This window comes from Dermacentor andersoni, chromosome 10, assembly GCF_023375885.2.
Source record: "Dermacentor andersoni chromosome 10, qqDerAnde1_hic_scaffold, whole genome shotgun sequence".
NCBI lineage: Eukaryota > Metazoa > Arthropoda > Arachnida > Ixodida > Ixodidae > Dermacentor > Dermacentor andersoni.
Genome location: NC_092823.1, coordinates 117,287,857 through 117,302,432, shown reverse-complemented (window position 1 = coordinate 117,302,432; position 14,576 = coordinate 117,287,857). Strand labels below are relative to the sequence as shown.

The 14,576-nt window shown below is 43.9% G+C and overlaps 1 protein-coding gene across 1 annotated transcript in view; it reads right to left on the bottom strand.

The window, feature by feature from the left end:
• ktub (Tub domain-containing protein ktub) overlaps positions 1 to 13,936 on the bottom strand; it is an 87,652-nt gene extending 73,716 nt beyond the window's left edge. Inside the window, exon 1 of the mRNA XM_050192293.3 lies at positions 13,487 to 13,936. Coding sequence (XP_050048250.1) covers positions 13,487 to 13,513 — 27 coding nt within the window. The 5' untranslated portion in view covers positions 13,514 to 13,936. The remainder of the gene's footprint in view (positions 1 to 13,486) is intronic.
• Between the last annotated feature and the right edge of the window lie 640 nt (positions 13,937 to 14,576).

Sequence of the window (14,576 nt, the reverse complement as noted above, 5' to 3'; positions counted from 1 at the left end):
TCGGTGTATGCAAATGTCCGGCTTTGAGGGCACAGTTGGCCGCACCACGCCCCTGAGTGGTTCTCATGAATAAGTGTGCAGAATGCTCCAGCGGTGCATCGAAGAGAAGCTAATGACATGAAGCGCTGTAATTTAATACCAAAGTTCGTCCAATGACTGAAGCATGAAAGCACGGCGTAGCACGGGTCTCCGAGAGCCCAGAAAATTAAGATACCTGCAAAAATGTTACAGACTCAAATACGCCGTCAATGATTCGCCTGCATTTTCTCAAAATTGGAGTTCATATCGGAAGCAACGCCCGTCATTTGATAATTCCGTTTGTTTGCTCTACTTGTTTTTGCACAACGTCGTAATCTGAACACAAGTGCTAACGTAAGCAGAAAGTTGTGTAATTGGGCATCGTTGGTTCTCGTCTGGACGGTGGAAGCTCTCGCTGAAGCAAGGGCCATGAAAGGCCAAACGCAGAACCTGTCCTTAAAGTACTGGCATCCCCTCACGGCTCACTTAATACGGAAGCTTTAATAAGAAATTAATAACAAAATCCTTTATCGACATGAGGAAAGCAAGAGGTTCCTGGTTGGGGAGGGTAAGCTAGGTTAGGGTAAATGGGCCCCCACGACATCACCTGCGCCAGGCCACTGGCTATACCTAAGTGGCTTAACGTAACGAGGCGTTCTTGGTTAGCCAGAAGGTCCTGTTTCGACACTCGCGTGGTAAACAACAAAATAAATAAACAAAAAGCATGCACACAACTACGAAACAGGAACCTGACAGGAAGATGAAGACTTCAAGTTGTCAACAGCCCGTGAACCAGAGAAGCCTCAGCCCCGACCCAAAATTTCGACTGGCGAACTTGCCCTCATCAAAACCCCGACAATTACAAGTATTCCAACGTTTATGCCATCTTGACTTTGTCAGAGACCTGGCGAGTCTTTTAAATTCAAGTCAACTTGCCTTCGTCAAGACTCTTGTGAAGAGAATGCGTTTAACTGGTATGTCAAATCGTGTTAGTGGCAACCCTGATGAGGAAAATTCCCCCAACTTGTACGCTAACTTGACTTTGTCAAGGCCTTGACAAAAACACGTCTTGAAAGTGTTATGTCAACTAGAATTTGTCAGGACCCTGACAAACGCATGTCTTCTAACTTGTATATAAACTTGAGTTTGGGGTCCTGACAAATGCAAGCATAGAGTAAGCATACTAACTTGAGAGGATAAGCTGGGAGAAAAAATTAACGAACGCTAAGGCGCTACCATGTTGCTCCCTCTCATTTTTGTAGCGCCAAGATATTCAAAATATTGTGCTAAAGCAAGTATTTCCGCGTAGCACGTGCTCATAGACAATGTACAGTAAAGTTCATTCCGTATATGTTTCAGAAAGATCCGATAGCTATTTGTTAAGCTTTCATGTAAATTTTACGGTGCGTGAAAGAAGTACTTGCACGCACGTAAACTAGTTGGCGCCACCATACTAAGGGAGGCCCAATATCTTGTTAGCTCGTCTCGGCTTAATCGCACCTCGCCCTTTGCGCCTGCGAGCCTTGCAGAGTGACAACATGGCGGCGCCCTTGTGATTACCGACTTCAATGCATGGAAAGCTTCTCATCTAGAGGTATTCTATTTCCAAGTCATCGGAAATGTTTGCCAACTTGTCTTCGTCATAACCCAGGACATTATTCCAACATGTAAGGCAACGTGTCAGGGCGCTCACAAAGGCAAGCCGCAATGTCGAAACATTGGCTTCAGGCTGAGGCTTCACATGTTTGGTTGCTGTTGATCACACATAATCGCGATCATTTGGTGGTGGAGCGCTTGATTTAATGATGTAATCATAACCAACACGTGGTTCCGTCCCACTGCGTATCTTTGGGAATAAATCCTCCGACGCCATATGTAGATCGTCGCGGCATACTTTGTACGATATAAGGTTTTTTGGTGTCTCGTCTAGCTCTTTCGCGCACGGGCTTCATGAAATTATTTTTGTTGTGCAAGAAAAAAGCTGCGGTCCGCGGCCAACGAGCCTTTTTGTGAACAGAAGATAGCCTAATTTGCCTAATTTCGAACGAGAGATAATGTTTGTGGGTGCCCTTATATCATGGGTAGGGGCAGCAGCCTTATTATGGTGCCACCTAACAGCATTCTGCCACTGTCCCTTTGCTATTTCATTTTCATGGGAAATTGTAAACCTGATTTTATTTGATGTGTTTTTATAGTTCACTTTATTAACCTCAGTGCTTAAAATCTTTATGGCTAGTGCTGCACGACCCTTAATGAATGCCTGCATCCGAGTAATTACGCGCCTCCACAGCAACGCGCTCCACGCGTCGTACTTATTTTTGTAGAAAAAGCTGACTACGTTTGGAGTTTGTAGCGCATGATTTCTTGACAGTTTAGGAAACTCTTTTTTAGTTTTTCTTTCTTGTATTCTTCTCTATCTAGGCTGACATTCAATCACCTCCTTTGTTCTTATTGCTGCGCTTTTTGTCATCATTTTCTTTTTTTCAGTATTTGCGATCTGTCGTAATGTTCTTTCCTTCTTTTTTTTTCTTAACTGTATGTAAGGAGTTGTTGGTGCCTGTTGGACGGCGCCGGCTACTGCGCTCCTCTTAATTCATAGATGAGCTAAAAACAGTCAACCAAGCAATCGAGAAAAGACAACTCTAACATTTCTAATGTTCGCATGTTAACAACAAAAGCAGGTGTATCCGATCACTTCACAATCATTCGAGAGTTCATGCTCACGTACGCGCGGTGGTCCTCGGTGGTGGATAATACAGTAAACACATACACAGGGAAGAACCACCGGGACACGATAACATGGGCGGATACACCAAGCACGTATATATGAATATTATTGGAAGTTTAATCTTCTTCTTTCCTTGCTTTTTACTACCCTTCATCCTATTTTCATTTTTTGTTTTTAGCCTCGTCTTCCAAAACAGTAATCAGTCGTTGTGCCCCTTTCAGTGGCCGTTGGCAGCCCGCTTCTTGTGTCCATCTTTGTCCATTGTTTTTATGTCCTCAAATCGAACAATAAGATTAAGTGAAGCAATCCTAGCTCTGATTGTTGCAATCGACCTCAAGCTGTACGAACGCATCAGACCTCGCCTTGGGCTGTTTGCGCTAACAGGGTTTCCCCAAGGCTTATAATGACATAGGCCACCTTCCCGGCGAATTTATCCCTGGAAAAAAATGAAACCGTGTCCTGGGTCAGCGGGCACCTGCACCATTTTTATCCGTGCTTTCCAAACTGTAGCGACTTTCGAACCAACTAGCTCCCGCGGGAGCGTCAAGCACTCAATGTCTCGTGTGCCACTACGATCTACAGAAGAAAAAAATCACGAGCCATTCCACTCTGTGAAGGTGGAGGACCAGCGAAGCTGTTTAGCACACGACACAGAGGTGAGACAAAATTTTGAACAAGGTTATGGACTCATTATAGTGATATTTATGAACATTCGCGGGGCCGAAGGTACCGCCGGCCCGAGGACCCCGAGGATACCAGACACGCGTGATGTTTCGACGGGACCGCCACCACATGAGAGTGGAAGGAAAGTAAATACGCAAGCGCTTGGAATGGCGACAAAGAGAGGGCGGTGCCTACGTAAACATGGCCGACGCGGGTCAATATGTATGTGTTATAAGCTTGATATGTCATACTGGTTCTATTTTGACCCACGATATCACAACGGCGCTGTATACGGCTAGCCGATTCATCCGTCAGGTATGTCGCCTGTACGCCAAAAACTTTTCTGGTGCAACCCCATGCCCATGCGCGAAAAAAAAAGAGGAAGGCGCACAATTGGCTGCGACAGTAGTGAAGTCGTTGCTCTCTGTCACAGTTGGGAGCGCGCGCAGTAGTTTCTCTCCGGCTTCTAGATGGCTACGCCACACGTCATACGTATTCCTGAGGGGAAGGCAGCTCTCGATCAGCAACGCCACGAGCAGAACCGACAATGAGCTCGTCTACGCCGTGCCGATGCTGCAGCCTAGGCACAAGGACAGGCTCGTGCAGCCGACCGTAAGCAGTAACTTCGTACCGAGGACTACCGACGATCCGGCAGCCTACCAAGCCGTAATTTAATCAACCGTCGAGATTAGCCCAGTGATAAACACCGGGCCGCACGTTTCAGCTTCACGGGTTAACCATCTCTACGGAGCACTCGGGCGGTGATATTTAAACTTATTTTTGCAAGTGGGTGGAGTGCTTGAACCCTGCTTCACCTCTGCTTCGGATCGGTCATGCATTGCACCCTCATCGGGATCGGCCCACGGATTTTGCATGCGCAGAACAAAGAATGCACAGAACCCTAGCTATAAACAGCTTCGCTGCAAAAAACACGGCAGCCCTGTAATATCGCGCGATCGTTGCATTGACGGCGACGCTTCCCTACGGCTCAGCAAGACATGATATGCGCTTACGCATGACGCCATTCTACATGCAACCTCGCGCCAACCGCAGTGCCATCGTTTCCAGTGGCGAACCTGAAGCCTTCATTTACAAGCCTGTGATACAAACCATGCGATCAACCAAATACAGGCTGAAAAATTGCAGCCACCTCTCTTAAGACAACTCTGGTGAAGTGAAAGTTCCCTATATGAAAAATATTGTGTCAACATACACTTGGTTTTAAAGGGTTCCATTCCAAATAAAATATGCCTGACAGGAAACCCTGTTAAAGGACAGGTATTAACAGGGCCGAGAAAGGACACAGCAATATAATAAAAGGACAGATCCCTGAATGTGAAATGTGGGCAGCGATCTGTACTGTGGTTTTCTTGCTGTGTCCCATGTCGCTCCGATGCCATTGATTTGACCATCTCGTCATCAAGCACATTTCGCTCGATTCCTCTATGGCCAGGAACCCAGCATAATACTACATGTCTATATGATAAGTAGATGCTACATAAGTGTGTGTAGAGTTCATTGAAGACAGGATTTGTATGCTTTTGTAAAGAAATGAGTGCTTTTACAAGGCTTAACGAGTCTGTGAATATGATTACTCTGTCAAGTTTTAGTTCCTTTATGTGTTTTAGCGCAGACAGTACTGCACACGCTTCTGCAGTGAAGATACTTGTTTGGGGGTTTAACACGTCACATTCAGAAAAAGAGGGACCACGAGCAGCGTAAGATACGCCACCATTTGATTTTGACGCGTCTGTGTAGAATTCGCAGCCGGAGTACTTTAATTGGAGTTCACGAAAGTGCATAGCGATTTCGAGGTCAGGAGCATGCTTTGTGACCTCTACAAAGGATATGTCGCAGTCTATCACCTGCCACTCCGGGGTGGTAATAGCTTAGCTGGAGGCATTAGACGATGTTCGAGAATCGGGACATCCATTTCCGTGATCAGTTCTCTTGCACGCAGTGAGAAAGGAAGTCTCATAGAGGGTCTATTCCGAAAAAGTGTTTCACACGTAAGGTCGTTAACGGTTGTGAAACACGGATGTTCCTTATTAGAGCAAACCTTGAGAAAATACGTTAAGCTGATGCATGTTCTCTGAAAATGGAGGACTTTCTGGAGGACTGGAGGACTGAGGACTGAAAATGGACTTTCGACAGGGTTTGTTCTAAATGCGCCAGTGGCCAGGCGGATACCGAGATGGTGAACGGGGTCTAACATCTTTAGCGCACTCGGGGCGGCAGATCAAGTGATATACAACAGCACCATAATCTAATCTTGATCGAACTAGCCTCCTGTAAAGATTCAGTAAACACTTCCTGTCGCTACCCCATGTTGTGTGGGATAGGATTTTAAGTAAATTCATAGATTTTAGACATATTGCTTTAAGACATTTTATATGCGAGATGAAAGTAAGCCTCGAGTCAAGTATTACACCTAGGAATTTGTGTTCATTGCTCACAGGTATTTGTTGTCCGCCCAGTTCTACGCAAGGATCTGGGACGAGACCTCTCTTTCTTGTAAAGGGAACGCAAGAACTTTTCTGGGGGTTGATTTTAAATCCATTTTGGTCTGCCCACTCGGACATCTTGTTTAAGTCCTGCTGTACCTGTCTTTCACACACTGTAAGGTTGCAGGATTTGAAACCTATCTGTATATCGCCTACGTAGACGGAATGAAAAATGGCTGGTGGCAGTGAAGAACGAAGTGTATTCATCTTAACGATAAAGAGAGTGCAACTGAGTACTCCTCCCTGGGGTACTCCTGTTTCTTGTATAAAAGGCCGCGATATTACGTTGCCAATTTTCACGCGGAAAATACGATTTGAGAAATAGCTTTCAATTATGTTCAGCAGATTTCCACGTATGCCCATTTCCGACAGGTCTCGCAAGATCCCGTAACGCCATGCCGTGTCATACGCTTTCTCCATGTCGAGGAATATCGATAGGAAGAACTGCTTATGTATAAATGCATCGCGGATATTTCCTTCAATGCGCACAATATGATCGGTTATCGACCGCCCTTCTCTGAAGTCACACTGATGTCTATTTTCACTAGTCAGTAGAGGTGTGGTGCCTTATTACGCATAAATAGATATTGCTGCGCTAAACATATGAGTGTGCGTTCGACTATTCGTTGTGCGATTCGATTTGCGATACTTACTATTTGTATTCAAGAAAAGAAACATGACATTTGCCGACCTTTAATAACATAAACGTAAACAAAAGACGAAGATTACGTGCGCAGGGCTGGCAAACAAGGATTACTCCATTTCCCAATTAGCTAAGGATACATAACGCAGTAACTTCTATCACGCATATTCAATGCCCTTGTTTATTTTACATCTGCTTTACTTTTGCACCTGAGTTTCATTTATTATCCTTTGTCGTCGTCATTTCGGTGCGCGAGAAGTATACTATGCTTTAATGTCTTGTAGATTACTTCTCTTCAAGCACACTTCTCCTCAGATTGTACACTGTATGACAATGCCTTTTGACTTGCCGTACGAGGGGTTTGCTGTGGTTTTTGTGGGTAGGACACGACTCCCCAATCTTGCGAAACATGAAGGTGTGTACAGTGCTGACCTCGAAGTAATGGGCCGCATTTCCACCGCGGCTAAATGCAAAACCGCTAATGGTATCTTGACGTAGGTGGAGATTAAAGAACCCCATGTAGCAAGACATAATCCCCGAGCTTCTCGCTACGACGGGCCTGACAGTCATACCGGAGTTGAGGAACGTAAAACCCCAGACACAAACAATCTTCGTTTAATGAATGGGTGTACAGATTTGACTATGCTTCGGCGGGAATTCTTCTCCTTTTCTTCCGTCAAAAAAAAAAAAAAACGTAGTAACATTTCGCAGAAACTCAGGTTCACTTGACCTCCGCTAAAAAAAAAATGTCTACACATTTTTCACGCATAATTACTTAAGCTGGGGCAAAATTTCGCTCGCTTGGTAACTGCCTGAGCGCAGACGTGGTACTTTCCTTTTCTTTCAGACATCTTCAAGAATGTTTCGACAGAACGGTGGTCAAGCAGCCATGACATTCTTTGCATGCAATAATTTTGTTCCGCGTAATAAGGATGATAGGCGCATTAATGTGGCAGTCATCTTCTCAACCTTTCTCTGCGTCGCCAGACAGACGAAGAAATATAAGTTTTCTGTTGACTTTTTCACCATCCTACTTTTTATATTGACATTAGTTTTCTGCACCATGTCTGAACATATGGGATGCCTCATTTAGTTTATTCAGGGATACCAAGAAGCTACCGTGCTAATGTTATTATCAATTCCTCTTTCATCATTTTTTGAGCAACAATATAGTTATCAACTATAGTTTATTTCTTAAAATTCATAATAACGCGTCAAGAGCATCAAGCTCCTTCCTAATGATTATTTCACAATGTTCTAATAACGTCTTTAATTTCTATTCTGTCATCTCGCACAAACCTTTTTAATTATGTTTCTACTGCCGCCCGATTCATGGCCGAACCCCCCCCCCCCCCCCAATGGGCTGTGCCATTTCTCGAAGACACACCCACCCACTCAACCAATCAAGCAACTTTATGTTTATGGTATATATCTACTATGCATATCTATTACTCTGCATAGTTGAGAACCCTGAAGCCAAATATGACTTCCGAGAGGGGCCAGTGGGGGTTAGCACTCTTGGTTATTCGTGATTCGGCATACCGCTGAGAAACACAGTATAAGCGCGTAATGAATGGCTGATGCACATTAGAGTAGACGACCTTTGTAGCGCGCTTAGTGACTTAAAACAGGCGAGACTGGGCGTTTTGACGGGGGAACAGGAGAACAAACGAATCTTTTCTTACGTCTTGAAACACCGATTTCAAAGTCCAAACGCAAGCTACGTGATTTGCGTTGAATGTTCGTGAGCAGGGTTGCGACTGTATTCGTTCCTCCTTTATTAGGTGCTTCAATTTTACGAACAACGGTTGTCGTTGCCGTTTTTGTTTTCTTATACGAAGAGTCCAAAGGCCTAGGAAAAAAAAAAACATTCTGTTTTAAACGCAGAAAGACATTGCGCGCATGGGGGTACGTGACGAGACAAGTCATTCCACGATTTGCAGTTTTGTGAGCGCATAAAAACATCCCTTATTTATCTTTCCTAGTCGTGCTTTCAGTAAAGTTTGAGCCATCGATCGGAGCAAATGTGGTTTTATTTGCGTTATTATTTTACTGTCGAGGAAGGAACTAGGTTTTGTCAGATTTTATAAAACGTGGCCAGCTCTTGATATGGAATATAAAGCTTGCACCCTTTCAGTCCAATCGAAAATATCCAATTCGAGGTCAACAGCCAAGGTCAAGGTGCACCGCTAAACGGTCAAATATTCTTTTTTTTCGGCGAGCCCAAAACAATATAATGGCAGTAATGAAACCTAGACATGGAAGAAGCGCTGCCTTTCCATAAGGAGAATACAACTAACATGATGACCATATTAAAACCAAAAACATGCCCCTGCGATGACACTGTGAGAGCGCAAAATTAAAAGGACAACTCCGCGAGCAACGGTGCGTCCGTTTAGAGTGACAAAGTGTTTTTTCAAAGCACCGTTCTCGTCTGGTTGGTTATTTCTACAGAACATGAAGGCTAAAGTACCAGTTCATTTTCTCTTTTTTTTTTGCTTCAAATATCGCGCCGGAATTCCGGTATCAGTACGCAAATGTGACGTACAGACTTTCAAAGTTCCTACATGGGCCGCCATGACTCGGTAAAAGCTCCTGCAGCTCTAAGTAAGTTCGTGTCTGACCCCTTAAAACATATAGCGTAGTATACTGCTTTTCTTACTGATAAAAAAAAAATTTTAAGCCAACCGTGAGCCGTAAAAGTCTATAATGTTACCAGTACGTGAGTACTGGTAAGACGCAGCTGTTATACACTTTTCTCTTGAGGGATAATGGCAACCTGCTGTTCATGATCTAAGAATGCCTGCCAAACGCACCCCAGCACATTCTCATTCTTCTGATTATTTCAGTCTCATGACCCGGAACCGCGGTCACTACCTGTCCTAAGTAGATGTATTCCTTTACCACTTCCAGTGCCTCGCTACCAATCGTAAACTGCTGCTCTCTTCCGAGACTGTTAAATATTACTTTAGTTTTCTGCAGATTAATTTTTAGGCCCACCCTTCTGCTTTGCCTCTCCAGGTCAGTAAGCATGCATTGCAATTGGTCCCCTGAGTTACTAAGCAAGGCAATATCATCAGCGAATCGCAAGTTACTTAGGTATTCTCCATTAACTCTTATCCCAAATTCTTCCCAATCCAGGTCTCCGAATACCTCCTGTAAACACGCTGTGAATAGCATAGGAGAGATCGTATCTCCCTGCCTGACGCCTTTCTTTATTGGGATTTTGTTGCTTTCTTTATGGAGGACTACGGTGGCTGTGGAGCCGCTATAGATATGTTTCAGTATTTTTACATACGGCTCGTCTACACCCTGATTCCGTAATGCCTCCATGACTGCTGAGGTTTCTACTGAATCAAACGCTTTCTCGTAATCAATGAAAGCTATATATAGGGGTTGGTTAAACTCCGCACATTTCTCTATCACCTGAGTGATAATGTGAATATGGTCTATTGTTGAGTAGCCTTTACGGAATCCAGCCTGGTCCTTTGGTTGGCAGAAGTCTAAGGTGTTCCTGGTTCTATTTGCGATTACCTCATTAACCTCATGTGGTTCAAAACCAATCCGGAGACCCCCTCCCCCCCCCCCCCCCCCTTAACGAGACCACCATAGCGCGTCAGTTTCGTTCCAGTTTTTCGTTCCACTTTTTACCTTTAATACCGGGAGTCCCGTTAATGAAGCGCACTGCGTCAGGCTGCTGCAAACACATACCCAAGCTCTTGCTAATGTCCTAAACTTAAGGTTAAAAACAAAAATCAGGTTATATCGATAGGTAGCTGGAATCTTGCGATTTAACATTGAGTACATGTTTTATACAACTTTCAGGAGTTTTACTTTAAGTACTTATATAAACTTCTTTATACAAATTATGCCTTTCCCGTATCCTAAGTAAAAGAAACTCGCGTCCCTCACAGCACATTAGTTTCGGGACGCTAAACCTCTTAGAATTTCAAAAGTAAGGCACGTAAGTTGAGAAATACAAAGGCGGCCAAATGAAAAAAGAAACACACATTGTCCGTGGAGTAGGTCACACCTGTGTGGAAAGACGTCCACCACACCGTTTTTCTTTTCTTCTTTTTTCTTCTCCACTACCGACATAAGGGGGCCGTGACCGTGTCACCGCAGTGAATGGTTGCTGTAGTCACGTGACGTGCTCCCGACGAACAAATGCAAATGCGCCGTCCCGTTGCCACTTCTGGATAGACAGCTCGGTTTTAATGCACTCGAAATTCCCGGGTCTTCATTCTTTCCTCGTCGAGCCTAAAGAGCGATCCTGTGCTAATGCGTTCTTCGCAAAAAGCATTTCGCGCAGGAAGCAAGATCTGCAATCTCCTTTGCTGAAGGATGGACAGCATTTGCGAGAGCGTCGAGATTAATGAGAGCACAAGTTCTTTTGTTCGGTTTCCGACAGCGCGATTCGAAACTAACAAAAAAACGTAAAAGACCAGGGAATTCAACGTGAAGCAATTATTCGGAGAGGCATCGCTTAGTACTCTCAGACAGTCCTGGAGCTGCAGACAGTGCACTGCAGATTTATAAAGTAATGTTCTTTTTTAAACACGATATTTTATTCTTATTTTCAGAAAATTAACAAAATATACTGTAATGTGTGCACGCCCGCTCTGTGGCACCAAAGCTAAAGAGAAGTAGGGCAGCCATTTACAAAATATACCATTGGCTGTAATCTATGTTGATAACATATGATTTATGCGCATATTCAAGCAGCAAAAAAAGAAAACGACACTCAAAAACAAGTGCCCGAAAACCTACATCATACAGTGACGTAGAGCAGTTCATTATTAAAAAAAACACGCTCACAATTCGGACTTAATTGCGAAGAAAAATAAACCTCGAACTCAAATCTATCTGTTATAAAGCGAGAAAAAAGACACAGTAATAATTTATTCGCAGGTAGACTGAATGCTGTGAATCATAAAATATAATCGGAAACCATAATTGTTACCTGAATTGGCGATAGACGACATACTCCAAAGCAGCTTTTTGAACGTTTCGGGAGTGCTTGTTGTTTAAGGAAAAATATTCTTAGCCAAGAATTGCGTACCGGTGATTGTTACCACTACTACAACAACACCTACTACTACGACTGCTACTACTACTACTACTACCACTACTACTGCTGTTGCTGCTGCTGCTGCTACCACTACTACTGGTAACGACCGGACACAACTCAAGTAAAATAACAACCGATTACGTAAATTTTCAAGAAAGGCAAAAGAGGTGAAAAAATGTTAAATATGAAAAATAAACACCAACAAATGCTCATAAGTGTCTCAGATATTGTAGGTCACGAGAAAAACTATCTTCGCGAGAAGTCCACTTACTTAGATGTGAAAAAAGACACATGAAAAAGCATATTGTGCTGTTTCATTATGCATGACTCGCTTGAAGATGAGACACAGTCGCAACATCTACAAAAACTAACCAAAAGCTGTCACAAAGGGCACTAATTATCCTTAAGCGTGCACAACATTTTTTTTTTATGTGTGTGATTTGAGAACCTCTATCTTGCCTCTACATTGTAAGCAGTGCTTAAAGACTTATCGTCAACCAGTTACTGTTCTTTGCCCAGAAACGGAAGATGTCACTTCCCGTCTAGCTTATAAAATCTTTCACTGCGCGAAATTAGGACAACGTGAAATTCTAACCTTCACCTGTGCGAAGAATCTGCGTAAAGATATACCTCTAACGTGTTTTCAGGTGCAACTTAAATGAAGTGAACTTTTTATTTAGAAAGTCTTTACGGGCCTCGTATAACAAATCGGGTAAATGCGGCGTCAAAGCACGTAACATGAGAAAACAGAGCAATATTCGCTTATGCAACAATTATTTAAAAAAAGACATTAGACGTTGCGCAATAAAAAAGAGAACTAAGGCCGATGTAGTAGACAAAAAAGGGAAAAATGTACAGTCTGCTATTTTTCAAGACTGAACAGAACTCGCAAGAGAGAAAAACAGATTACGTATACCTTCAATAAAGTCAATAGCACGCGGACAAAAACTTAAACTCGCAGAAATATACCCCAAGAAATGTTCTCCTACCTTTTAAATAACTGACACTACATTAAGAAGTGCTGACTTCTTTTTGTCTTTTGACATGCCGCGGCATTTATCAAAAAACTACATGTTCGGTGAGTCACCGGTCTCAAAGGGCTAATTTAGTTCTCTGTGTTGTGTGTATTTGTTCTGCTAAACACAGGTTTCCGTAGAGATAACAAATTAACGAGTACCTAGCCTGCTTCATTTCTTTACATATGTATTGTGTCTCGTATTTCGTGCGCGTCTCGTTTTATTTAAAATTGCGTTGAACTAGACGCCTGACGCTAGGTAATCGTCTCCAGCTTTCATCAACGAACCCATATATCTCCCTCTTATGAAATAATTATAGCCTGATATAACATTCCAACACAGAATAGAATTCTCGAAGAAGAGTTCACACCACTTCTACAAGGCCAACTTTCTCCTTATGCTTCATATTACCTTAAGTTTAATTGCATGCCTACGTCACTCGTTTAAGTACTCTATCGCGTCGTTTGTTCAGTACTTATTCAGGACATTTGGAAAACTCGTGCCTGAAGTTATGTTTAGGATGGTAATTATTAAATAAGAATGACATAATGATTGTCATAAATGGCTTATTGCTATTTCGGGATACTGCAGACGGGTAAGTGACGTTAGCGTCGTCTGCTTCGTTTTACTTGTATCATTCACACCACTCACATCACTGAAACGCGGGTGTCAGGAGTGAATGTGAGCTGACATAAAGAAAATTTGTTCAAGGTGTATCCGTGCGCTAGCAATAGAAATAAACTATGTAAAAGGATCCCGTCGACCATCAGCAACACAGCCACGTGCCACGTTTCTACCGAGCAGACGTGAGCCTTCTGCGGAAAACGTCAAGTTGAGGCTTACCATTACGAAAAACATCAGGGGAACCATCACGCTCAGTGTTTTGGCGCTCGCACGCAGTCACTCGACAAACATTCGAAGGAGAGTCTGTCCCTCAACCACACACGTTCAAAACACGCTTTCCGAAGCTTTTGGGCCCGGCGTGACGTAACCACGAGAGTCCATGCCCGCCGAGAACGTGCTCCCGATAGAAGCGTCGTCTGCTCAATGGAACCCATCGTACCCGAGCCAGCGGCGTGCTCGGCCCTTCTAGCGCATGCGCGACCGTCTGTCAGTCACTCGCGCCATCTGGTGCCAGGCGGAGAAGTCGATCAAAACTTTGGGGGTTTCCTTCGTCCCGCTCCTCGGCCTACCTTTGCACACTATTCCACCGCTACGCTGTTTCTCTAGCTACTCTTCCTTTCTGTCTCACCTTCTTTCTTTCTTTCTTTATTTTATGACCCCTTTTGACGGTGCTCTGCTTAGAGAGAAAATACCGAAGACAAAATCAGAAAACAGGCACGAGATGAGAATTTCCACTCCGGCATCTACCGGCGCGTTTCTTTGAAAGTCGAGTTCGTCCGGGACAGGCAACGTGTAAGAAACTGCGGCACCACTCGCGCTTTATAGCGGGCGAACGCAGAGAAGAAGGAAAAGTAGAAAGAAAACTGTCGAGATCAATTTAAGGCAAAAGGGCCGCGGCAGCGGTCAATAATCCACCTCATTTGGGGCGGGCGTCGTGCAAAATTTATGAACGGCCCCACACCAGCCCCGCCAACAAAGTCGCCTATACGACGTATAACAAAAGTTTCGAGACTTCATTTAACGGGAGTGCCATTCTTTCTTTCCATCTTTTTCCTTCCGTTTTTCTTTCTTCCTCCCTCCCTCTCTCTCTCTCTCTCTCTCTCTCTCTCTCTCTCTCTCTTATTTTTTATCACGCGACACTCCGTTAGTAGCCGTCGCTTGCGAAAATCTTTTATTTTTTCCTCCCTTACTTCTGGAATCATTGGGTGGCGTTTCAGAAGAAAAGTTGGGTCTTCCGACTCTCCGACCGGATCACTGACGACAGGATTGCGAGCGGCGAACGCGAAACAATAGAAAGAGACATGCCTGA